At 32.0% G+C, this 26,429-nt stretch overlaps 1 protein-coding gene across 1 annotated transcript; it reads right to left on the bottom strand.

The window, feature by feature from the left end:
- Positions 1–2,632: 2,632 nt before the first annotated feature.
- Positions 2,633–6,419, bottom strand: LOC129218274 (neuroligin-4, X-linked-like). The gene is made up of 2 exons (XM_054852505.1): positions 5,960–6,419; positions 2,633–2,691 (listed from the first exon to the last, which is right to left on the bottom strand). Exons 1-2 carry the CDS (start codon positions 6,417–6,419, stop codon positions 2,633–2,635), a joined length of 519 nt encoding a protein of 172 aa, XP_054708480.1.
- Positions 6,420–26,429: the final 20,010 nt, after the last annotated feature.

The following is a 26,429-nucleotide window of genomic DNA, read 5'->3' as shown; positions in this document are numbered from 1 at the left end:
GACTGTCTTTTGTTGAGAAGGTTTCTGAAGTATTCAGAAATATTTTAAGTTACTTTCAGGAAGCTTAATGTTCAGGGGTTTAAGCGAGAAATTTTCTTTTTTTCACCCGAAATGTTACTGGCAGAGATTAGGAGTACTAAATACTCATTATTTTCCAGGAACGTTCCTGAAATTATTTTAGAGTACTTGTGCATGACCGGAAATGCGAAGGCGGTATGTTTTTATTTACTCATTTATTTTTTTTAATACTGTTAGAACAACAGAAGATTCTTGCAGATTTTATTGCTATACGTTTCAACAAAATTAATCTGACATTTTTCATTATAAATCTATAGGGTACCAAAAATAGACAAGGGTCCAGACAATCGTATGTATAGATTCAAATAATAATAATTTTAGTCCAGTAAAACTGAAGTTGCTGCCATCCATGAATACGGTGTAACCATCTAGTGTTATCAGAGTGAACTTATGAGGCAGTTGGTATTTAGAAGGTAGTGGCGAAAAGTTATGAACAGCCACCACGAGGTCTGCCAGTCTTTCATGTTCATTTGAATTTAAATTAGTTTTTAAATCTCAAAATATAGAACATTTGCGCATTTTGAAGAGAAATTGGGAATTCTGTCCAAAACTCTGACTTTGTCTCATCGTATCTGTTACTGGGTATCATCAGAATTATCAGTGTCTGTTAGTGGGGGTCGGACTTTTTTTTTCAATCTTGAGCAAATAAAAATAGAATTAACTAATTCAGATGATCCAGAAGTAGCAAAAAATTATATGAGATATAGTTACATAAGAGAAAAAGTTTAAAAATGAGGTCTAAATACATTAAAAGGCTCAGAAAATTGAGGTAACCTGAGAGCGATGTCATAAGCATGTCTGTTACTGGTGCTGTTACTCTAATTTGTATAATCATATCACGAGTATCCACGCAATTAAAGACAGTAGATAAAGGAAGGTTTGTTTGAAAGGTTGCTATTCAATTTGTATATTAGTAAAAACATTAGTGGTTTAGGCATACATTGATAGTTCAAAGTGAAAAATAATAATCGAGAATAGTTTTTAAAGTGAAAGGTTTTTTGCTCTTTGTTTCCAAATTGTTACCTTTTTGTGCACAAGCTAAAATGTAAAATATTCTTTTAAGTTTATTTTCACACAAAAAAAAATTCTTGAATATGGAAAAACTCCCAGAGAAGAACTACACTCTGTCGCAAAAAAAAAAAAAAAAAAAAAAATGCACCTAGAAGAATTAGAGCCACAATTATGAAACTCGGCACAAATGCAGTTTGGTAGCCGATATGCAAATGATTAAAATTTCAGCGCCAATGAAAAAAGGCTAAGCGCGCTATGAGCATGTGAGTTGCACAGGTAAGAGAGTTTAAAAGCATGAGTACTTGTGCCGTAGGGCTATTCAATCGAATCTGTTGACTTCGTTAGACTGTATTGTGACTAAAGATGCCTCTAAGACGTAACCTGCGGCAGTACGAACAGCTGACGGAGTTTGAAAGGGGCCGTATAATAGGCCTCAGTGAAGCAGGTTGGTCAAACAGGAGTATCGGTCGCCACCTCGTTCGGAGTGATATGGTAGTTGCTCGGTGTTGGCAACAGTAGATCACGGAAGGAAGTGTCTACCGTCGCGGACCCAGGAACGCAAATGAACGCGAGGATCGCACAATCAGAAGAGCGGCCACGTCGGCACCGACAACGTCGCTAGCATCGATTCAACGCCACCTACCTCCTTCCAGGCATCCGGCGGTATCAAGGGAAACCATTAGGAGACGGCTGGTCGAAGTTGGCTAAAGGAGCCGACGTTCATTAAGAAGCTTGCCACTGACCTCACATCACAGGCAGTGTCGACTGGATTTTTGCCGACCTCGGGCAGCTTGGAGTGTAACAGACTGGAGGCGAATGATCTTCAGCGATGAATCCCGATTCAGTCTCAGTGCTGATGATCACCGTACACGTGTGTGGAGGCGGATCGGCCAGCGCTCCGATCCGACATACAGTCATTTCACAAGATGTGACAGTGTGGGGAGCGATTTCTTGGGACACACAATCACCTCTAGTTGATATCCAAGGCACTTCGGCAGCTCGGAGATACGTGGATAGCATTTTAACGCCAATTGCTCTGCTTATGCTATCAAGTCGCCCGGGATCAGCAAGACAATGCTCGTCCACATACTGCGCGACTCTCTCAACATTATCTTCAGGAATGTGACGTACTCCCATGGCCTGCCAGGTCATCAGACTTTTCGCCAATAGAGCATGTATGGGACGTGTTGGGAAGGCAACTGCAGCCATCTCGGTATACAGGGGAATTAATGACGCAGTTGCAAAGATTATGGCATGATCTTCCGCAGGGGTACATAAGTGACCTAATTGATTCGATGCCACGTCGTGTTTCGGCTTGTATAGCTGCCAGAGGTGGCTTTACTACTTACTGATTTGTAACCTTTAGCACGCTGTAACTGCTTAATAAAATTGTCTTTTATTCTGAATTTTTAATCATCTTCTTATCTCTTTATAAACTACATGCCTGCTAAGATTCGTGAGTATAGCTCAATTTCTTCTGGGTGCATATATTTTTTTTTTTGCGACAGAGTGTAATAAATATATAAGTGGATAAAATGATAGCTTAGCTTTTTATCACCATGAGAATAAGCTGAGCAAATCGGAAATGTGTCCCAAAGTAATCTAAAAAAATATATTTAGCGAAAATAAATGAAAAAATTGAATGGAAAACTTCGGAATCATACGTCTGCGTGACGATTTCACTATTTCACCATCTACTTATCTGTCCTTCTAGAAAAGTATAGGGGATAAAATTCTAGAAAATTCTTTCAGTAGATTTTTTTTCGAAAGACATAAGTTGCAATAAAATTGCAGCATTCACTTACAGTTCAACTTTTATTTAAAAAAAAAATACTTTTTATGAGTTTCTAATACATGCTAGCTAAGAAATTAATGTAAGTATGAAAGAATGTTCCTTGAGGACAGAAGGACAAGAGTAATTCTAGTTATTTTCTAAACTGGCAATTTTTGTAAAATTTATGCAAAATGAATTTTTTTACAGTAATATTACATTTATTTCATTGGTTTAGGTAATCATTGTGTTTCGAGTTATTTAAAAGTTCTCATTAAGTCAAAAAAAAAAAAGAGCAGAACACTGAAATTAGAATTTATTATCTTTATCAAAAATATCTCACGTTTAAATATACCTTTTATAATTATCAAATAAAACACAAAACTACTCACACAAATCGTGGTTTTTAGATGAGCTTTTTTACTTGGGAATATTTTTAAAGCAATAAATTCAGACCTTCTCAATATAGAAGGAGTTTTAGCCACCTTACAGAATTACGAGGGCAATTTGCCATGGTTTCTATCAGCTATGTATTATGTTTTTAGCGTAAAATATATACAAAACAATGTATTTAAATATTAAAGAAAAAACAAGAAAAAACGAATCTTAAAATTCTTAGTCTGCAATGCTTCGCATGACACGATAAATGATTTTTGAATCTAATTCTAAGCAATTCGGTCAAGCCTTTTTTAAGCTTTCTAAAATTAAAATTTTGAATTGCTCTTATTTTAGTAAACAACAGTTTTTTTAGTAATCTATGATTATTACTAAGCGCAATAATTAGTATGATTACTAATCACAATTAATACAGACAGTATAAATTGCGGTTAGTAATTTTGAAACAGACATTTCTATTCATTATAAGACAACAATAGGTTCAAACGATAAAATATCGGGTAATTCAAAAAGAATATAGCGATTACAAACGCCTTTAACTATTTAATAGATAATAATTTATCGATAAATACACAGAATATAGACGGAACTTCGAAATTTTTTTGCGTAAGGCGCAAGAGCAGTTAAGCGGATGCCTATGCCTGCGTGAGTCGGTTAAAAGTTGAACTTTTGTTGTCAGTCACCAAAATCTCCGGACTTCACACTCTGAGAGTCTTTTGGTGGATTATGTGTAACACATGGTGCAAGTGTCTCCTATGCTCAAAACACTTGAAGAAATTAAAGTACGCATTTAAAACGAGCGTCGGTGACTAAACAAAAGCTTGCCCTGAAATGGACTACCGTCTACATGCAACCTAAAAAAGTCATCAAAAAGTCACCAACAGTGGCTGAAAAAAGTGACCTATGAATTACGCATTCGATTTCAAATTTTGAAGTTATGTCTGCATTTTGGGATAATCTTATGGATAAATTCTCCATATATATATATATATATATATATATATATATATATATATATATATATATATATATATATATATATATATATATATATATATATATATATATATATATATATATATATATATATATATATATATATATATATATATATATAATGCTGCGCTGTACTTAGTTAAAGAGAAACTGGGACACTGGTTGGTTAACAGTATATGACGCTGCAGGAAAGTGATTTATATTCGCATCTTTGCTCACCATGTGGAAATCGAATTTTTTCCCTTTTTGTCTTGACTACAACGTAAATGGGAGCAAATAGAAGTTATCTGAGGAACATCCCTGTGCGGCAGTTTGTGCTAAATGAATCCACGTACTGATAAAAAGAGCGGACGAGGGAAGAAATACCAATAGGAAAAAGGGAAATTGCGGGGGAAATTATTTTCTTCAGACAAATTTCTTAACGCTGCTTTGTTTCATTTCCCTTCTAATGATATCCTGCAACTAAATCATATATACGCATTAATCTATACTCTATGGAGTAAAAGAAAATTTTTGAATACTATCTGGAGTTTTTATTTTACCTTTAGGTGATGCCGAACACCTGTTCTTCTGAAGCCATACTCTCAGTCCACATTTAAATGTTAAATAAAAATATTTTCCGTATTGTCTTAAAAGAAGATGTTCGTACAACTGTAATTTGAGGGAGAAAAATAATGTTAAAAACCATTCATTAAAAGGACAATTGTAACTTTAATGTCATTGTCGTGTAAGTACTGTGAAAGTATTTTAATCTAACTATACATATTACTAATTTTGAAGATCATACTTTATTTTTTTATCAAGGCAATATTGTTTGGATTTAAATATATTCAACAACTATAGAAGTTTTTAAAATATTAGAGATAACACTACAAATATTTTTCTTTGTTTATTTTTTAACAGATTTCAAAAGAATAGTACTGCATATAAAATAATCAGAAACATGGCTGCATGAATAAATTCTCACCATTTTCTTTTTAAGTATAATAGTTGCACCAAAAAAAAAACAGTTGTTTTTTCGAGAAATTGTTTCTGTTATCAAGTACTTAGTCAATCATAAAACACGTATGCGCACTAATAATATTTACATATCCAACTGCAATACTGAACATATCTTTAAAGTGAATTAAATACTCAAAATATCCCTTAAAAGTTCACTGGAAAAGAATTGTCCCGCTGGAGTTCATGTGTATTCTATTCTTTATCATGATATTCAATGGAATGATCTTCTATCCCCCCCCTTATTTTAGTAGTGATTTGAGTTTATTAATATTATCTTCCTATAACCCCCCCCTTTTTTGAAATCCATTAAAACGCCGAAAAAATGCTTAAAGCGGAAGTTAATAATTTGTTAGAACACAAAGCCCTGTCAAAGCAGATTAAAGTGTATTTTCATGATAGCCAATGAATTAATTTCTTCCTTCCCCCTTTAGTTTTAGCTGTAGTTTAAGTTTATTAATATCATATTTTTTCTATCTTTCATATGCATGAAATTAAGAGACCTTAACTTGCAGCTGAAATGTGTAATTTGTTTATTTTCAAAGTCATGTTAGTGCAGATTAAAATGCCCTGACACTTAAAACAATTGTTATTTTAAACAAATAAAATTTTAAAATATTTTTATGTTTAGAACGTTTAAAGACACGGTTAAAAAAATAGAACATCATCTTTTAAGAAAATGCGGATGATCAAAAAAACTGAACTTACCTAGAGCTGGTGCATATATGTTGAGGTACAAGCAATCTTCACTTTGGTTTTGTAAGAGTGGAATTAACCGCTTGAGGTACTCTAACCTTCCTGCCGGCATGCGTTTCAAAGCTTCTGTTTCGTTTTTGATGTCTGGTAACTTTTGTGGGCAGACTGGACTGAAGCGATCCGCCATCCGGACACTTCTCCAATGTGCGGGAGTAACTGGTGGCATGAACCTCAACGAACCCATTGGGGGGCTTGCGTAAGGCACCCCCAGGTATATTTCGACGGGCCGCCATTGCCTATTGGGCAACGTGGTCACATAACCACGTAATGATCCATACTTGGTAGTCACAACTCTTGAAGCGAGTTTTTTCGGTTCTGCTGCATATGACTGCGAGACAAAAGCCAACAGCGTTAACCGAAGCAAAAGGCGAAAAATCCACTTTTTAGATGATTGTCTTTTTGGTTGAGTCATGGCAATTTTCTTTAACACGGTAGAAATGGTCTTAGTTCATTTTACAACTATCCGCCAAGCCTAAAATAAAACAAAACGTAATTTTCATAATACAGTCCATAAAAGTCTATCCTTGTTAACGATTTTTATTTAACTCTTTAAAACTGCGAATGTTTTTTAAAGCGATATCGCATTGTTAATCCAACCAGTTTGTATTTCACGTAATTTTAGAAATTATTCAAAACTCTGCAACATTGAATAATAAAAATATTTCTTTTCATATAAGCTCAAGTCCATTCAATAACTTTTCCAGATATAAGTCTCTTCAATCTCAAGTCATATATTTGAGCAATCAATTGGTCGCAATTTATTTTACGCATATATAACAACAATCACACGCACCGCTCCATCACGCACATTTTATCCGAAATATTTCAAAAGTTTTCTGACACATCCTAATTAGCAAATATACCGAGCACCACTCTGTTTACAAAGCAATTTCAAAATTTCAAAAACGTCCAGAATCGTTTGAAATTCATAGTTTAAACTGACAGTGTCAGACAAGTGCACATGATGCGAACGGGACTTTAAATGACAGTGCGGCCGAAACGCCGCAGCTGCGAGTACTAGTAGCGGGACTAAGTTTTCGAGTAAGAGTGAGGCGCCGTTCTGGAGCAATTCGTGACTCGGCGGCGCAAACGTGGGGCGTTGGGGCGGCGCATGTGCACAGCGTCGACCGGAGCTCACCACTGGTGTAAGGGTAAGGCGAATTCTAGAAGTGAGAGACTCTTCGGATAAAAGCTCCTAATTACAGTTTTTAATGATAGCGTATAAAATACTGTAACTCAAGTAAGCATTCATTACTGTAAGGGGCCGACATTTTACTTGGGTTGTAATATCTAGACATCGGTAATTGGTTTCTGTCAAAGTTAAAAGTTTTTATCTTGCAGGAACTAACTTGACATGAAAAGTTTGAGACATAAATGTTCATTTTGCATCCGGAGCTAACATTATTTAAAGTATTAATATGTTTTCCGCGTGATCCTTCATTTCTTATTATTTTTTTTTTCAAATTGTTTTGGGAAAAAAACAACTAGAAGTTTTTAATTTTTTAATTCTTTCTTTTTAAATATTAACTAGTAAATTTATTAAAATTTAACTCAAGAAATCATTCTTTTTTTTCAATAGTATTTATTTCGAGCGTTAATGCTTGCGATTTAAAGCAGAAATAGTTAGTAATCTGCAAACAACGTTTTTCTTCAAGTACTTGCTTAAAAGTATTTGAAAAGTTGAAAACACATGTAAAAGATTTTTAAAATGTAGTAAAATGCAGCGTTCTTGTTATTTCGCTATAAACAAGTATAACACAAACATTTGCTTAAAAATTAAGTTATTTGATTTAAAAATATAAGCACCATTATCTTTTCTCTTTAGATGTGTGTGTAATATCTAAGGCAATAAGCATATTTTTTATTCAATTCGTTTTGTAAAAATAATTTAAAGAAAGAATCTCTGTTTTTTTAACACTTAAAGAAATAAATGAACGAAATAATGTAATGTTTACACCGCGTGGTCAAAATGTACCTTTTTTCCTGGAATGTGCACTTATTCTAAGAATATATCTACTTATAGTTAAAAATTAAAATAATGTAAAATTAAAAAAAAATGTTTTTTATTAATGTAAATCAACAGCGATATTATTTAAAACGGTGTTTTGAGAGAGAAAACAATCCCTTTTTTACCAAAAGACACTTTTTCATAAGCTGGATTTAAAATCTATTAAAAATTTACAAAAAAATAGCTTGACCTTATCGGGCTTTACAAGTGTGAGCCAGTTTCAGCTTCTAATTTCCTATAATTTTAACACATGGTAATAAATATTTGAGTGCGATTAATATTCATGTAGTTTCAGTTAAAATATTATTTAACATGTGCTAATATTTTCCATGAAAATTAAAACATAAATCTCAGAAGAAATAAATTCTACACTGCAAAAAATAATTGTTGTTTTTATAGTAATATACTACTTTTTCCTACAGTTTAATACTGCTCTGCCAAATAACAGAGAAAAACTGTAGAAATATTTTAGATTGCGCAAAACGATGCGCAAAAGGTGTTTCTTTCATACGGGAACAGAAACTAATGAATTCAAGATATTGGCAGCCATGTTTTTTGATGATTCGGGTGTGCTGAGGCAGGACTGCTCATTGTAATCCAAGTTAAAGGTAAGTGCTGGTTATATTATTCATTCCCTTTTCCTCAAAATATAGTTTTCTTTATCATCGAGAATGTATGTAAAATAACAGTTTCTTTTGAAATCGCAATTCGTATCCCAATATTCGTTGATGCTGACTTTGCAATTTCTTATAGTTGCTAAGTTGCAGCGATTGCTTTCTAGCAAAAATCTGAGTAGTTGCTGTGATTCTGAATATTTTACTGCACGTGTGATAGTTTTTAAACATTTTCTGAAACTCAAATTTTATTTAAAAATAAATCAATTCCTTTCTTGATCGTATTTAAAGTTATTAGAACATGAAACTTTGTGTACGATTACATTTTGTGTTATATACTATGTCCGTACTTAAAATTTAAATTTTTATGTTCTCTAGTGATTTTTTAGCATATCGCGATTGACTTCTTTCTTCTGTTTTTTTTCTTTCTTATGTTCAGTTTTAAATTCTTTAACATTTTGCATTTAACCATTTTATTGAAAAACTTTGCGTTATAGCGTCAGTAGTTTTTATATTCTGTACATAATTCAATGAATAAAATGTAAATAAATAAAATAACAACGTGACAGAGAGACATGCAAACAGTATACAATTTACTGATATTTTTAAATACAATACTCGGATGTCTGAACGACTCAAAATTCTCTGAAATCTGGAGCCAGCTTTCATACTTATCGGTCGAAAGTAAAATAATAATAATTAAAAAAAATCATCAATAAAGAACTAAAATAAATAAATAAATAAATAAATAAATAAATAAATAACTTAAAAAATAAGCCTTTTAAAATACAAACACGAAACCCTTGTGTTTTAAAAGTTTTATATTTGCGTCAGAAGGAAATTAAAGTTTTACTTCAGGAAAATTGCACTAGTACCATTGAAACTTGTGAACGTAAAAATAATTTTAGAAACTATATTTAAAGGCACTCGATTGGAGGTCACGGGAAGTCTCTATGACCTCCCCAAAAATGCCATATTGGGAAAATTTTGTCTGGCTATTCGGCAAATTTGGGGACATAATTGTAATGTTGCAATTTTTAAATTTTCGAATGACCAAATTTCATTAGATATTGTACTTAATTGTGCGTACTTAATGTGTGCATTCACCAGTATTTTATTAATCGGCAAATATTTAAGTTCCATTTGGCAAATTGAGATTATACGTCTTCCCAACATATTTAAGTTCAGGCCGTGCCTGGCTATATTTTAAAATTTTTCGGCTTTTCATTTCTGATCTGGCAGTGTTTCGTTCTCGTCAAAATTACAGCTTTTAAATTTAAAGTAGAATATTTAAATTATTATGCATTGTTTGTCATATTTTATTCGCTTTGAAGGACATGCTCATTTAGAAAAGTAGATACTCGAGAACTACAGTAGAATTTGAAACTCTTACAACCTTGAAACTCATCAGTTTCCTTACATTTTAACTTTTAGAACACTTTGAGTCTTAAATTTTGGCATCAACATGTTCAGGATGAAGACAAAAAGTATATTATAAATAATAAAAGTGTGATTCTGTACTTCACTGTCTTTCACTGCATATCAAAAGTAAAAATATGTCAGATTGTTATCCGTGTAAAATGAAAAAATCGGAGAATTTCGTTTAAACCTGTAACGGAGATTCAAGCCAACGCCCGGTAAGATCTTTTGCATTTGAATACGATGGGTTCCTTAGCAGTTGAGTTCTTTAAAGGGGGGGGGGAATTATTTTCGCAATAATAGACGATTTTTCAAGAAACTCTCCAGTTTATTTCTTTAAGACGAAAAGTGAGGTTTAAGAACACTTTGTCAGGTTTCAAAAGATAAGAGAGATTTGTGGCAAAGCTCCGATAACGGAAAGGAATTTCTGAACTCCCGGTTTGAAATTTGCCTTAGCGACCAAAGCATAAGAATCGAAAAACCAACAAATCCTCTAGTTAACAAAGTAGCGTCATAGAACACTATAAGTTAACATTAATGAATGGAAACTTTAAAATGTATCGAATGTGCCTCAGCAGTTTTGAGCCGAAGCAGCTATGTACTTCCACTGCTTACGGACTAGAGCGGTTTTAAAAGGAAAAACCAAACCCTTTTTTGAGCTTCTTGGGGGAAGAAAGCCATCTATTAAACAAAACCTATTTTGAGCTATTTGAGGGAAGAAAGCCATCTATTAAACACTCCCGGGGTTTTTTTGGCTGCATTTCGTATATTGGACTTCCAAAACAGAAAATAAACAAATTGGATATGAGAACTCAACAAGAAGTCATGGTAGGATATGCGTTTCATACGAAAGGTTACAGAATTTGGGATCTCAAAAATCGCGAAGTGACAGAAACGCTGAATGTTAAATTCGATGAAAATAAATTCTGGACGACCCCCCCCCCCCCCAGGAACGAGAAACAGAGGGACACAGTTTTATTTCACTACTGAGTAAATCTGAAGTAGAAGAAGAATATCCTGAAAATCATAAAATAGCATGTTGAGAATTAAATGGGTTAAAGAAAGTCCAAGGCAAAATAAAGAATGCAGGGATAAGTATTATTCTATTAACACGACGGTTCTAAAGTCCGAATCGTGAAGCCGAGGTTTATTGTTCTGAAAATAACATTGAATATGACACAAAATATTTTAATTTCACTTGTGATGATAATTCAAGAAAAGTATAGGATTTTTATGAAGACAGGGGGGGATAATTCAAGTATGCTAGAAGCTAACATTTCCGAGATTAAAAATTGGCAAAACGGAATGGCTCAAGAAATTCAGGTGATATGAGAAAAAAAAACGTTTACGTATTGGTTCCACTGAATGAAAGTTTTAGAAAGAAAAAAGGGTACAGATGTTTTTTTTATTTAAAAACAAATGAGCAGAATGAAATAATGCGCTTCAAGACCAGACTGGTAATTTTAAATACCCACCTGGTGGGGGGGGGGTACTTTTTGCAAGTGTTCTCTCTAGTAATTTCCTTTCCTTTGATTCAAGCTTTCTTTTGAATTTTTGTGTATAAGCTACATTGAGTCCATTTCCATGTAGATGTTTGCAATGCGTATCTATATGCGGATGTAAAAGAGGAGATTTGTGAGACAACCTGAAAGGTTTGTCCATCCCTGAAATCTAAATTTTGTCTGTAAATTAAATAAATCATTGTCATTCTGATACAGATTACGCCTCGAATCACGACGACCGGATTTCAATGGGGGGGGGGAGATGGAAGCGGAGTATATTTCAATTAGTGAATAATCTAAGGATGTGTGTTAAAGGAATTTTAAATCAATTGGCTACGAAAAGAGTTCAGAATTTTAGATTGTCACAGTACAGAGTACTATTAATCAATCTAGTTGCAATCGATTTTTCTAGTTCTGCAGTAGGAAATTGCAGAACTAAGCAGATTGATGTGGGGTACTATTTCCTAAGGAATTTGATTGATAAAAATGAATTTGGAATACAATTTGTTGAAACTAAAAACAATGTAGCTGATTGTTTTACAAAACCTTTCTCTAGGGAAAATTTACATAAAGCTTGAACTGCAATGACATATTTTTCTAGAGTTTTTTTTTTTTCTTTTTCTGAAAGGTTTCAATTATTCTATTATGTTTAACTTACAATTTGTGCACACAAACGGAATGCCCTGTAATATATTTCTATTTTTTTTATTCATGTCTTAAAGTATTTCATTCTAGCCGCCTGAATTTCCTTCATCTAAATTTATTCACTAATGCAATATTATTTCTATGAGTTTAGTGGTATGCAAATGTAAAGAACTACGTAACTTGTGACCAGAATTGAATGGTGGTCTTATTTTATCAAGATGGCAGTTCGTGGTTGTGTTCCGCTTGGAATTTCAAAGAAGCCTCTAGTCTGAACGATGTTGCGATGATTCACTTAGTGACATGACTGCCGGTATTGGAAGTTTATAAGTACCTTTTTCATTTATATTTTTATGTTTTAGGACGTAATTTGTAATCACAAATGCTTTTGAGTTTTAGAGCGTTCTTAGCCACTAAAGCCTATCCTACGGTCTGTGTGCCATATTGGGCCCCTAAAGCTGATTTTTGTGTGCCCGTTGTCAGGTTTTATGTTACAATCAAGAACTATGTATTGGAACAAGATAAACTAAATTTTTTTTATTTAAATGTGATGGATCATACCTTTCATTTACGTTTGGGTTTTTTAAACTTGTAATTCAATATTGGCTTTTATGGGTAGTTGAATATTATTATTTCAAGAATCACCGGAATATAGAAATTTCTGTTGCTAGTTCTAAATTAAACGTAATTTATTTCATTATTTATTTATTTTTTATTTTTATTTTCCAGTAAATTTTAGAGCACTGATTCTTTGTTTTTACATGTTATTAAAATTGAAAGAACCAAATCAGAATGTTAAGTATTTTATTATTTATTGTACGTATGTTTGTAAAACTTTAAAGGAACAAAATTTAAAGTCAACTTCATAATGAGAGCAACAATAAAGATTAGAGTTTAAAGTACGATGTATTACAGCGTATGAAACTTTCTTCGTATATTCAGACTTGTGACACTTATCAAACAAAATTATAGATTATTTTTATTATAATGCAAATAAAAAGCAGTTATTTTGCAAATGTGAGCATATTTAAATTTACAGTTAAAAGAAGTGCGGTCCTCTGTCAAGCATTTCCAAGAAGGGTAGCATTGTTTACAACAAGGGCGGCGGGCCAAATGTGGACTTACAATTTCTTAATGATTAGAATTGGCAGTATCAGATTTAATCTATTTCTTGACATGTTTGTCGATTTATTCTTTTGTTAAAAACTTTCAACTTTTCTGATCGATTTTCACTTTTTACTGAATTGACTTTAACTAAGCCATCTTGATTTTGGGAATACAGAATTGTTTCTTCCGGGTTTCAGGTAAATTCTGAAAAACTTACAGATAAATTGTCTAAATCATATCAAAAGAAGTAGCACTTTAAAAAAAAGTCGCTGGTGGATTAAATGGGGACATCGATAGCTGTTCAAAACGGGGGGGGGGGGCGTCCACATTTTGAAAGACATAAAATATAAATGAAACATCTTAAATTATGCTTAAATATTAAGACAGATGTAAGATAGAATGCTCTTACGGTACTATTTTATTTCAACTCAAATGGTTTTTTTATGCAATTCCTCAGTACTTAGAAAAAAGCTCCAAAAAAATTAAATTTAAACAATATAATAACACAATTGTGGAATAAAATATATGAAAAAAAATATTTTACAAAATTATAAGTAAAATATTTCATATTAAGTACAGAAATCTAAATAATTATTTTACATCACACATTGTTTCACATTCAGATTTCTAATAATGGGCAGCTGTCAAAGAAAAAGAAATATGAAGCTGGTATCAGTTGAACATAGCTCGAGCTGTTAACAAGTGTCGGAATGGAATATAAGTTTAAAAAAAAGAAAAAGAAAGAAAAAACTTCTACGGTTTTCAGTGCTACTATAGCAACTCGGGGAGGGGGGGGGGGGGGCTAAAAGAGGCTAGATGCGGTATTCATTTTTTTAAATGAATACTTTAATATTTCCCAATTGGTTGTCTTAAACGTCGACCTTGCTCCATTTTCTAAAAAAATAATTCTCTACCGCATCCTAATTATTGCTTTGAAGTAAACATATTGCAATCCAATAATCTGTAGCCTATTATAAGAAGAAACTAGTTTCAAGTTTTATTATCCTTAAGATATATATTCTCCCAATCACCGATCACTTCAGTTATCCGATCGAAAAAAAATAAATATTACTCTTAATCAACGGTCTCCTATGTATTACAAAATCCTTCAAAACTACCGAAAGTTAGAAGGATTTTTTTGAATTGTATTTCAGAAACCAGTATAAATGCATTTCTTGACATGGAAGATAAAATGTAAGATTATGTTCTTTCTTTTTTCTTTTTTGAGTACTTATGTAAAGTATTCAGATTAGGTCTATTTTAATTAGACACTAATAAACCACCGTTTCAATTGCGTAGTTTCCAAATTGCTGCACAGCAGTTTTTTTTTTCCTTAAAACAACATATTTAGCGCTTAACTGGTTCCTGAAATAAACGATTCAATTACAATTTAGGTATATGTTAAGCGGTTTAAAAATAAAAGCAACTTCCCAGGGCAATCTTAATTTCAGATCATTCAGATTCATAATTTTAATCATTTTAGGGCGTATTTTTATACCTACGTAATTTGATTTTTCCATGATTGTTTTTTGGTGTCCACAAGTTTTATGAGATTCTAACAATTTTTATTTTGACAGATGCTTTCATGATATAAGGCCTAATGATGGCAATTAAGTCGGCAAAGATGTCACAAAGAAGAATCAAGTTTGTAATATAAAAATGTTGACCTTGAAAAAATTAGCTTTCGGTTTTAAATGAATTTCTGCAATTTCACTGTAAAAACTTCAATCGATATTTATAGTGATGTATACGAAATAAAATAATTTGGCAATTTTTAATGGTGTGAATGTTTCATTTTTTCTCATGAAAACAGTATAACATAATATAAAGTTATATAATTTTTGGAGTAGTAAAACCAATTTTTAACTTTAATACTAGTACTCATAAACCTGCAGATTTTATTATACCGAGTAAAAAAATTGTTTCTGTTTAGTAGCTCTGGAATTTTAAACCGTCACATATTTATAGTTTTCATCTATGTAAACTTTAAAAGGTTAATAGGATAAAGTATTATCTAATCTATAATAATCAGTTCAGAATAAAAACCATTCTGTGCAGTCTAAATGCTGTATACTGCACATATGGTGTGAAATAAAATTAGTTTGCTACTAATATTTCTCAAATAAAGTAGATCCAAATGCAACTTATAACATTAAAAAAAGAGGAAAATATTCTGTTTTACCATAAAAGAAAAATAAATGCATATAATTGCATGCATAAAGTTAAAATAAACTTAAAGGTTTAATGGATTGCATATTGCAAAACATTTCCCACTTTATGATGCACATTTTAGCATTACAATAATGAAAAAAGTACTTTTAGTGAAGATACGATGTAGTATTTTCAGATATATATATAAAATAACTTTCTCATTTTTACTACCTTCATGGTTATACCTTATAACTGTTCTTAAAATAAAGTTTCAGACCATATTTTGCAATTTCCTTCTATTTGTAAATTTTTAAGTCTGCAATAGAGCTAAAAGTTTTTTGTAGAAATGAAAATGCACCACTTTTTCTTCTTTAACAGGTGTTTATAAAATATTGAGATGGGGCATTGATTTATTTTGTGTACAAGGAAATCAATATCAATAAAACACATATTTAGCAGCAGTTAACTATTTTTATGTAAAAGTATTTTATATTTCTTTATTTGTCGCTTTTCATAGCCTAAAACATTATTTTTGTTGTTGAAAAACTTTAGAAAAGGAACAGATTTCGTATGTAGGCTGATTTCTACAACGCACATACAGAATCAAATGCTTTACATTTCTATATTGTTCTTCAGCTGTAAAAGCAGTGATTTCGGCTATGAAAAGAGACAACGATAGGGTGAAAAATCCTTTTGCATAAAAATTAATAACTTTATATTATGGTTTACTGCTGTTAATTTTACTGTACAAATCATTTATAAAACAGTATACTACTGCTGCTTTTATGGTGCAATTCAGTTGATTCCGCAGCATAATACTGCTAACTTTACAGTTTGATACTGTTAATTTTGCAGGGCAATTCCGTTACAAAACAGTATATTACTGTTAATTTTACATATTATCTCTGTTAAATTTACAGGTCAAGTCATTCCTAAAACAGTATATTACTGCTAATTTTACAGTTTGATACTGTAAGTTTTACAAGGCAGTTCTATTGAAAAGCAGTATTACTGCTAATTTTACAGTTTATCGCTGTAAATTTCACAGTAAAAGTCTGTTATAAAACAATATATTACTGCAAATTTTACAGTTTAGAATTGTAATTTTTGCAGTTTTTCTTTGGAATGTGAGCTGCCAGTATTTTACTGTAAAAACAACAGCTTTTTTTGCAGTGTAGTATAACACATACATATAAAAGCAGTCTTTATGAGACAACAAGTGTTATAACATACTATATAACACCATAGTATAGTTTAAAAATGCATACTAGCATGATTATCTGTCTCAAAGTAGACAGTCTTTATGTCATTTAATGTTTTATACAGTTGAAAAAAATATGCGAAATACAATTTTCATGTTTCTTAGCGGCTCCAATTCGGCATTTAAATAATGTTTGATGTATCCAAAAAAAGGGTAATACACTAAGTTTTCAGAGCTTTTTCATTATTATTATTATTTTTAATCATTGGATATTGCTGCAAAAATACAATGAAATGCAGAAACAAATTCTTACTCCGAGTAATAAGATCCCTTTAAAAAATTCCCAGACGACTTAGTAAGTGGAATTTGGCACATTTTGTTATCTGTAATATAATAGTTACGAAAGCTCTCCATATTCGCTTTTTAGATCACTTGAAGGAAACTTTCTTAAAACAAACAATTGACATTTTCTTCTTTCAGGAAGCAATTTTTCAAGTGAGAAGTAGCGCTTCCGTCCCATTTCCTGCATTAAAAAATGCGTAAACAGTCAGTCCATAACTCAAGCAAATTCTTTCAAAGCACTGCATAATGGGTAAGGTCGCGCCTTTATGCGCACTGAGTAGCATCAAATGAGCGTTTTAAAGAACTGATAAGGATCTAGGAGGAGTAGTTTTTAATAGCATCTAAACCAAGACAAAGACAGTCCTGTAGAATTTAGCATTATAAATGAAGAAAATTTATTTATTATTGTTATGTAGCATTTCTAATTTTATAGATTTCGCATTAAACTATTTTGTATAAAATGTTTCTGCTAAATTAATTAAATAAAATTTGTGATAATTTAAATCATAATGCCTCTGATATAACCATCATTTCATTTTAACATTACTTAAGCACTACACATAGCATGTATTTCATTTGTATAATTTCCTCTGGTGGTCTTATGACGAGTTTTCACAGTTAATATACATTTATGGGGGCAATTGTCTAGAAAAGTGATATTCTGCATTCAAAATTTTGCATTTCTTCAAGCTTTGACGAGGTGTACAGTTTGCCATTTTTATGAAGACAAGATATACGTTTTTGGAAAATTTCAAAACTTCATAAAACGTGTTTATTTATTTCAGCAATATCAAGGTTGTTTGTTTTTAATTGGACAATACGTGCCATTGTAATTGTTTTCTCTTAGTTTTCTTTCTTTTTGTTTTCTGAATTACTTGTTTTATTAATACTTCATTCAATGTATTATCTCAAATCAAAATAAAAATACTTAAAATGCAGAAGGATTGGAACTAGTGATTTCAATACCGGACTAGAAATTCAAAACCGGTATTAGGCATTTTTTCAAAACGTGATACAGGAATAACTGGTATTTGGAATTATTCAAAAATGATCAAAACATATTGTCTCGTTGCCATGCTTCATTATTCTGTGCAAAAAGAGCATTATTTATGAAACCTCAATATACTAAAATAAAAGTAACAAATGTTATGATAAAAAATCCGTAATAGTAAATATTACATGTATCAAAATGTCACTAAACCAGGAACTCATATTAGTGTATAGATTTCCTGAAGTTGAAAATACTGTTTCTGCTTTCGCTCAGGTCGGTGTAAACGTTAATAATGTGCCATACACCTCCTCTAATTGCTTTGAAATCCTTCAATTTCTTATAATTCGGTATATTGCTCACTAGTTTAGGATAAGTTATGTTCTTTGTGCGTTTCTTTTGTATCGGGTGAAATATTTTGCTCAAAAATATATATCTAGATTTATAACTCAATCTAGACAATTATTTCCCAATATTAGCATCATCATTACCGATTTCCTTTTGATCACAATAGGTTTGTTTTTGTTATGCAAATTTCCAAGTCACTATATATTTGCTAAATGATGTATCACCAATATTGTGGCTAAATAGCGAAACAGGATAGCCAACAGTAACGGTGACAACAAATTAGCATTCATTATACCAACAAAGAAAATATTTTTCTTAAAACTCCATACAGTTAAGTCAGTACTGCTAAAAGTGATACAGGAATAAATTATTCGTAACACAGATACATTTTTAGGTACTACTTGAAAATAGCTTTGCCAAAAGGAAAAGTAAGTGGTCAAGAATGTTTAAAAACAATATTGATCGTGAGAAAAAAATAAGTGCACATAAACACGAAAATGCAATTCATCACACCATCTTGTAATGAAAATATCATTACATAATCCTTCTACTAATTTTGCTCATTGATATTTTCTTAATTCGTGCTTTTGAAGCCGATTTTTGTACTTTCACTTCGAAAAAGAAAATATAGTAGACATCTAATAAGTTAAATTGAAAACAGTTTAGTAAAAACTTAATTGTTTTCATCTAATACTGATAAAACCGGTATTTTCTCCCAACAAATTTAGGTAATACAAAATTGCAAATTATCTTAAAATAGCAGTATTTACTAATCACTAACTAAAACATTTAAAAAACTCTCATCAGCTATTTTTTCTAATGAGTTTCAATTAAACTCACGGAATAAAATGTCAAAACATAAATAAATAAACTTAAAAAAAATCAAGCTTCTAAATATTAGAAATGACGCACTTAGTATTATTTTATCCTGTATTTGTATCTTCAGTCTGCCTTCATCAACCACATGTTTATAGCGCTGGATGGTAATGATATTTAAACGTATTTTACTTAACCAGACATAAAATATGGCAACCTTCATTAAAAGTTTCGATATTTCTAACAAAGGTTTACTAAACATGAGCATAGAAAACAACAAAACAATTGAGAGAGTAACTCATTATCAGTAAGGATGTAAATGACAGCTGTATTTTTTTCTACTAACTTTGATATTACATACACCTATACAGGAAGCATACAATTTTCTACGTATAAAACTCTTATTTCACTAACAAAGCTATGAGGGCTGCTATAAAAACTAACAGCTATTTTAGCCTACCAGTTGCACCTAGGGGTCACAAAAGTATATTGAAGAAAAATTTTAACTATGAAAGAATCTTATAATGAATGAACTCAGGTAAAAAATCAATTTATTTCAAAGTAGGATACTTAAATCATTTTAAAATCTATTTTAAAGATAAATTTTATGTATTTATTTATTTTCTTCTTGTCTTGGCAGAACAGACAAAATTGCAGACTAGAAACAGAGGATACTAATGACATTTTTATGATAATATTAAGCCTCGAAAAAATTGGTATTATTTAGCGCTGTTAAATGCCTGTTAGTTTGTTCTTTAGAAAGTGAAAAATAAATAATAATATTAAATAAAATGGAAAACACCTGTCTGAGGTCGCTTATGACTATGGGACATGAAATTGCAACTTAGGGGAGGGTGGCCCAAAGCGGGTAGGTTTTTGAAGAACGATAGAAAATTGTAGTTTTTGGTTTTTTATCGCAACAATTTCGATTTTATTTCTTAGCAGGGTTTTTGAACTTTAAAATAAAAAAGGATTTTTGTACTGTTTCAAACCCAATATTTCTTTATTTTCAAACTTTAAAAACATTTTAAGAACCCGCTTTGCCCTACAAGGGAGTCCAAAGCTGATAAGCTTAACTAATTATGATTTGGTACGTTTGCCAATCAAATATGAAGTTATAAATTAAAATAATTGTTTAGCTAGCTGTCAATATAAAAAAAAAAATATATTAAAACGTTGTACTTATCCAATTTAAAGTCAGCACATTTGTTTATAAAACATAAAGAAATAACTAACTAAACTGATAGACTAAATATTTGCCATCCTAAAAAATAACTATTTAAAGTTATACTTATTCTATCGAAATAGAAAATCTAAGTCAGTACACAAGTCAAGAAATTATAAAGAAGTATATGATTAAATCTTATACCCGCTATCCCAAAGGCATGTTTTTACTTCAATAATTATAACCTTAAATTTAAAAAAGAAACAAAGGAAATGACTATCGTACTTTGTAGGTGGATGGTGTCAAATATATATATATATATATATATATATATATATATATATATATATATATATATATATATATATATATATATATATATATATATATATATATATATATATATATATATATATATATATATATATATATATATATATATAGCGAACATAGTTAACAAATGCACGGTGGATATAGTGAAAATAACATTTCAAAAATAGAATTAAGTTCACTTTTTTTTCATATTTATGTAAAAAACTACTCATAAAAATAACATAATCCTAATTTTTATTAAGAAATAAAAATTATATTTAAATATATATAAAACTCCTTTATACCTAAATGCATACTGTTTCTGAATTTTAAAGAAAATCAAGAAATGAAGAATACTGTATGGATAGAGAAGTTTGACAGACTGACCATTTCGACAAGAGAAAAAACACGTTTTGGCAAAAATGCACGTTCCGCTGATATTATTGACTCCCAGTTGTTTACTTCAGTGCTCATGTGAGTTTACTTTGTGAATGAAATATGTTAGGAAGAAAGTCTTCAGGGAAAAAAAATGTTATAACTTGACACGAAAAAGATTTAAATAAACGTATTTACGTCAAAAGCTTGTTTAAGAAAAATAAAATAAAATACAATGTTTTAATTACAATAAGTACTTTAATTTATAAAGTACCGTAATCGTGGCACGATCACGTGGTCAATTAGAAAGTAGTAGGTTTTTTTGTTTAATTGTTATCACCAGTGTGTGTGCCATACGTTTTCCTATACTTTTTTATACGCATTGTACTGTGGTTTATTAAGATAAGTGCTTCAAACAAAATCAAAATAAGATTCATAGCCTACTATCACACTTATGTACGATTGAATTGGCTGCACATTTTGTACATTTATCAAATAAGTCATAAGGAAAAGATACATTCCATGTGAAAATTTAAGCTAAAAAAGGCGAACCGATCTTGTCAGAAACATGGGGCCCTAATATGGCCACCCCTCGAAGAGCACAAAAAAAGACTATCAAACTATGTAAAGAAAAAAACAAAAAAAAAATGTTAATGTAAAAACATATTGAACCAAAGTTGATAAATTCAAAATCCTTATAAAAAAAAAGATGGAAAAAAGAAAGATCAATTGTCACACTTCAGCTGATACACCATTTTTTCTGTTTTTCTATGACTCCTGCGCACAGTTCGTTCAGTTCATATATCAGGTAATGAGAAGGATAGAAATGTAAGTGGACATTTTCAAGTTATGAGTAAAACGCGTTTAAAGATAAGGTCCCAGGCATGCTTTCATTGAAAAGGTTTTCTAAATCATGATGTATTGCAGGACCTATCAGAGCTACTAGTACTATCTCTTGCGTCAATCCAGAGGAGAGGTTCACCTATCATTTGTACTGGTTATCTCCAAATCTTTGATTTTGTCACTAACATTCCTTTGCTTCTCGCTGTCTCATATGTGGAGCATATTTAGCATAGGATCATATTATCCATCCCAGTGCTGGAGTATGCCGTCGATGTTTTAATTGGGACACTGAAATCCATTAATGTCGATCGTAGCCGTATTTGGCGCCAGTCTACTTTTCTAGTGGTATCAAACCGCAGAAAAAAAATTACCGCACAAAGCCACATTTTCTTTTTGAATTCGTCAACCACATGAGTTGGACTCAATTCAATAACTAACAGCTTTTGCATGCAAGAAAACTTCAGTGAACCAAGCAAAAACAAATTTTCCCATAACTGAAGATCAGACAGTTTTGACAACTTTCTTGTTATAACTGGTTCTTCACTTTTGCCTACGAACTGCTTGTTGATAACGCTTTATCATCACTTAGCTTTTCTCATGGTGAGCAAATCATGATTCAACGTGTTTTTGCTAAGGTAACGGCACTAGTAACAGACATGCTTAAGACATCGCTCTCTGGTTAACTCAACCTTCTGACCCTTTTAATGCATTTAGACATTTTAAATTACTTTTCTCTAACGCAACAACATCTCATCTAACTTTTGGCTGCTTCTGGATCCTCTGAATCAGTCAGATGTATTTTTATTTGCTCAATTTCTAAGAAAGCTCCGAACCCCAGTGACAGACACTGAAAAATCTAATGATACCCAGTAAGAGACAGGGTAAAAGGATGAGTAACAGACAGGATGAATAATAGACAAAACTCGCTTTTTCTCTCAAACATTTGCAAACGTTCTTTATTTTTAGTAGTAAAGCCTTTAAATTCAAATGAGCAATAATTGGGTACTTAACCAACCAGAAAATTAACATCAAAAAAAAAAAAAAAACAGAATTTAAGACGACAGCGAGATTTTTACAAGCAAAAATTAAGATTTAAACCCTTGTAAAAATGTTCTCTGGATTTAAACTTCCAAATTGGAAACATTTTACTTGTAATATAAGAAGGAAAGCAACTTGCCCAACAGCCTCCTTACTAAATTATGCAAATGTAAAAATAAAAGTACGTATAGGTAAACAGACTTTTTCATAATTCTTCTTCTTCTGAATTCGAAGTTCGATGCCACTCGTTTTTTTCTTCTTCTGTTGATGACGACACTTTCCTCTTTCTGTAATTTCGAGGTTTCGTTGTTGTTTTTTTTCTATATCTGTTCTCTCCTTTTTTTCATATTTTCCTCTGCTTTCTTTGTCCTTGATATTTTCCTGTTCCTTCTTTCTTTGAAGTCTTGCTTCAGCCTGTATCTTCTTAGCCTCTTCTTGTTCCTGTTTGTATTTCTGTTTTTTCAACACCTCGCTTTGCCACTCTTGTGAAATAATAACAGCTGTTTGTGTTCTCTTGTTGCTGTTAGATTTTATATTTACACTCTTGGCACGAACAGAAGCGGCGGCGGTCCAAACAAGGGATTTTTTGAAAGGACTGGGAATACCACCCAACAAGCTTCTAATGGTCTTATCATCATCACCAGTCTAACAGGATTTGGACGTTCCAGGTAGTTGGATGTTCTGACTAATTACTGGATGTTTAGGGGACGGATTAAGGTGACACTTAGAAGTAACTGATCTTTAACTGTGTTTGATGGTAGATGTTCTTGAATAGAATCAATGTTTCCCGTTTCAGTTGCATTTGTTGTGGTTTCCATAATTTCAGCATCATCTCCTGAATCGCTTGTTTCAGCACTTGACTCTTTACTACTTATTTCCTCCTATGATTCTTTGGATACTAATTCAATTACTTTCCTAAATTCATTAAGGGACTTATCTTCCATTTTCCCAGAGTTGATGGCACCCATTTCTTTAAACGAAACGATTTTTTCTAAAGGAATGTACTTCTCCATAATGCTAACAGTAGTTTTCAACTGGCTTTGTTCAAGTTGTTTTATCTCCTTCGTTAATGTACTGCTTTTTCTTACAACCAAAGGATCTATTATTTTATTAGGATTCAAAGGACTCAGTCCACAATGTTCAAATCCTCTTATAATAATTTACCTGTGGTCTCAGAGTACTTATTGTCTGTTCCAACCGGCCAGGAAAATGAATTTTTTTAACAAGAGGTCCATCTAAAGAGGTTCTTCTCCATAGATGCACTGTTTTTTTTTCCACTTGGTTTTCAAGGGCTTGAAAACAGAAACGTCCAATGGTTGTAAAATATGAGTAGCATTGGTGGGTAAAGCAATCACAATTATGTTCTCTTTTTCACAGAATCTTCTTGTCTGAAGCATTAAATGAGATACATGTCCATCTAAAAATAAAATTATAGGTTCTGAATTCAGCCTCTGAGTTTTTAGCCGTGGCTGAAATACATTGGCCCGAAATTCGAAAAACGTCTTACTTGTCATCCACACTGAATCCGACTTTCCTAACCCCAAACATGGGACATACTGAACTTAATGCTATCTGGTATTCTTACGTATTTATGGATCACAGTTGGTGATAGAAGATATCCAGCAGCTTTTGCAGCGAATAAAACTGTGACACATTCTTTTTCATCATTGTTCACAACTTGGTATACATTTTTGTCACCTTTAATTGCAAGCACTCGGGATCCCTTTGGGTTGAGAAAAAAATGCAGTTTCGTCGCAATTAAACATTCGATTTGGATTGTCTAAAATGCCAAGTTGATTGTTGTCCTTTAAATAGTCGTGATCGGTCTTGAACCAGTTGCCTAGGCTTTCTGTGGTTACATTTGAACGTGACAATGTGAAGTTTTCACTGATCCTATGAACGACTGAAGGGTTCCGCTTAAGAAAAACCATTATACCATGATTTCCCAAGTCTTCCATCAGTAAAAGAATTATTTCTAGCCAATTCCTTTAAAAGCAACTGCACACTGTCTAAAAATTCTTCTTTTAATATCGGAAACCCAGCTTTAGATGATGAGGCTATCCAGAGTACCAGTATTTTCTCCTCGTCCTTTGAAAGCACTGGGTCTGGACCCAACCTTCTTATGCTAGGATAAAGTTTTACGGCAACTCTTGTAAGCTGTAAAGGCAAAAAAAAAAAAAAAAAAAAAAAAAAAAAAAAAAAAACAAGACAACACAATTGGCGAGTTATGACAGAACAAAGTTGCAAAACAAAAAAAAAAAAATGTCACCGAACCTGGGAATTATATCCACGCTGTTCCCATGAAAAGTATAGGTTTTAGTGTGCAAAGGATTTAAAAGTTTACAATTTTCATTTATACCATTAAACAATTGTAATATATATTACACAAAATTACCTTTTTTTTCTATGATTCATAATTAAAGCGTTGAATCTTATCCCTAAACAACTTTAATACTTTATCCTAAATATTATCTATATACAATGTTTTGAGCTTTCAATCGTAAAAGTTAACCCAAACGAGCTGATGTGTGCATCACATGACTTCCTTTTACACCAATTTAATATTATTTCCCTATTATTGCAATCTTAATCGGATTCTCTCTCAAACTCTTTAAATATCACTAACAATGGCTACATTGAAACAAGATTTTTAAAAAAATTCGCCAAATTTGACGCCAAGTTGGCGACGAAACTTAGCGACCAAAAGACTGGCGATATATCGCCAAGTGTCCGCCAAATTATAACACCACTTGAGTTTGCATCGAAATTAACAATGATTTCCCCCCAAAATGGTGCAAAAGACTCCTTTAAAAACACCCGAATGCAACCAAAACAGAAGGTGCACAACTAGACCCCACTAGGAGTCTATGTACCAAATTTCAACTTTCTAGGCCGTACCGTTCTTTAGTTATGCGACATACATACACACATACACACATACGCACATACATACGTACATACAGACGCCACGAGAAATCCTGTTGTAATTAAGTCGGGAAACTTCAAAATGGATATTTCTTGCGTCTATACGTTCTTAGGTACATATGTACGTGTGGTCGGGTCAAAAAAAAAAAAAAAAAACTCAACATAAATTTGGGGGTGAACAAAATGGAAATTAAGGCCGATTTTTGAGTGAATTTTTTTTCGCGAATACAATACTTCCTTTTTTGTAAAAGGAAGTAAAAAAACATACTTCTAATTTTCATTAGAGGAAACTATCACTGTAACACACGTTCCCTGTGAAAATATTTTTCCTTAAACGAAGGATAGAGCTAGTGGCTTCCCTCATTGAAGAGACTTGCCTTTGTTTACGGAGATTTGATTCTGCTCGAATTTTGCAACCATCTACGCACCTTGAGCATAATTTCCATGTTACGTGCTATCAAATGGATTTATGCGTCATACAACCAGGTTATGTTCCTCTATTACACCTCATATTTTCAAAAGAAGAGGATATCGGTTTCAGGAAGTCTTTCTTATCCGCATACATTTATCCGCAAATGCAAAGGCCGTTTACAGTTATGGGTACTAGACGGTCTCTGCCACTTTTT

Source organism: Uloborus diversus, chromosome 3, assembly GCF_026930045.1.
Source record: "Uloborus diversus isolate 005 chromosome 3, Udiv.v.3.1, whole genome shotgun sequence".
Taxonomy (NCBI): Eukaryota; Metazoa; Arthropoda; class Arachnida; order Araneae; family Uloboridae; genus Uloborus; species Uloborus diversus.
Note: the sequence above shows the minus strand (reverse complement) of the source record. Positions and strands in the feature narration are given on the sequence as shown.

Bases quoted from the DNA above. Each gene is read 5' to 3' on its own strand.
- LOC129218274 (XM_054852505.1), bottom strand. From the start codon at position 6,419: ATGACTCAACCAAAAAGACAATCATCTAAAAAGTGGATTTTTCGCCTT. The intron at 2,692-5,959 runs GTAAGTTCAGTT...ATATTTTTTTAG, and splicing joins CATATATGCACCAGCTCTAG to ATTACTTTGGGACACATTTC.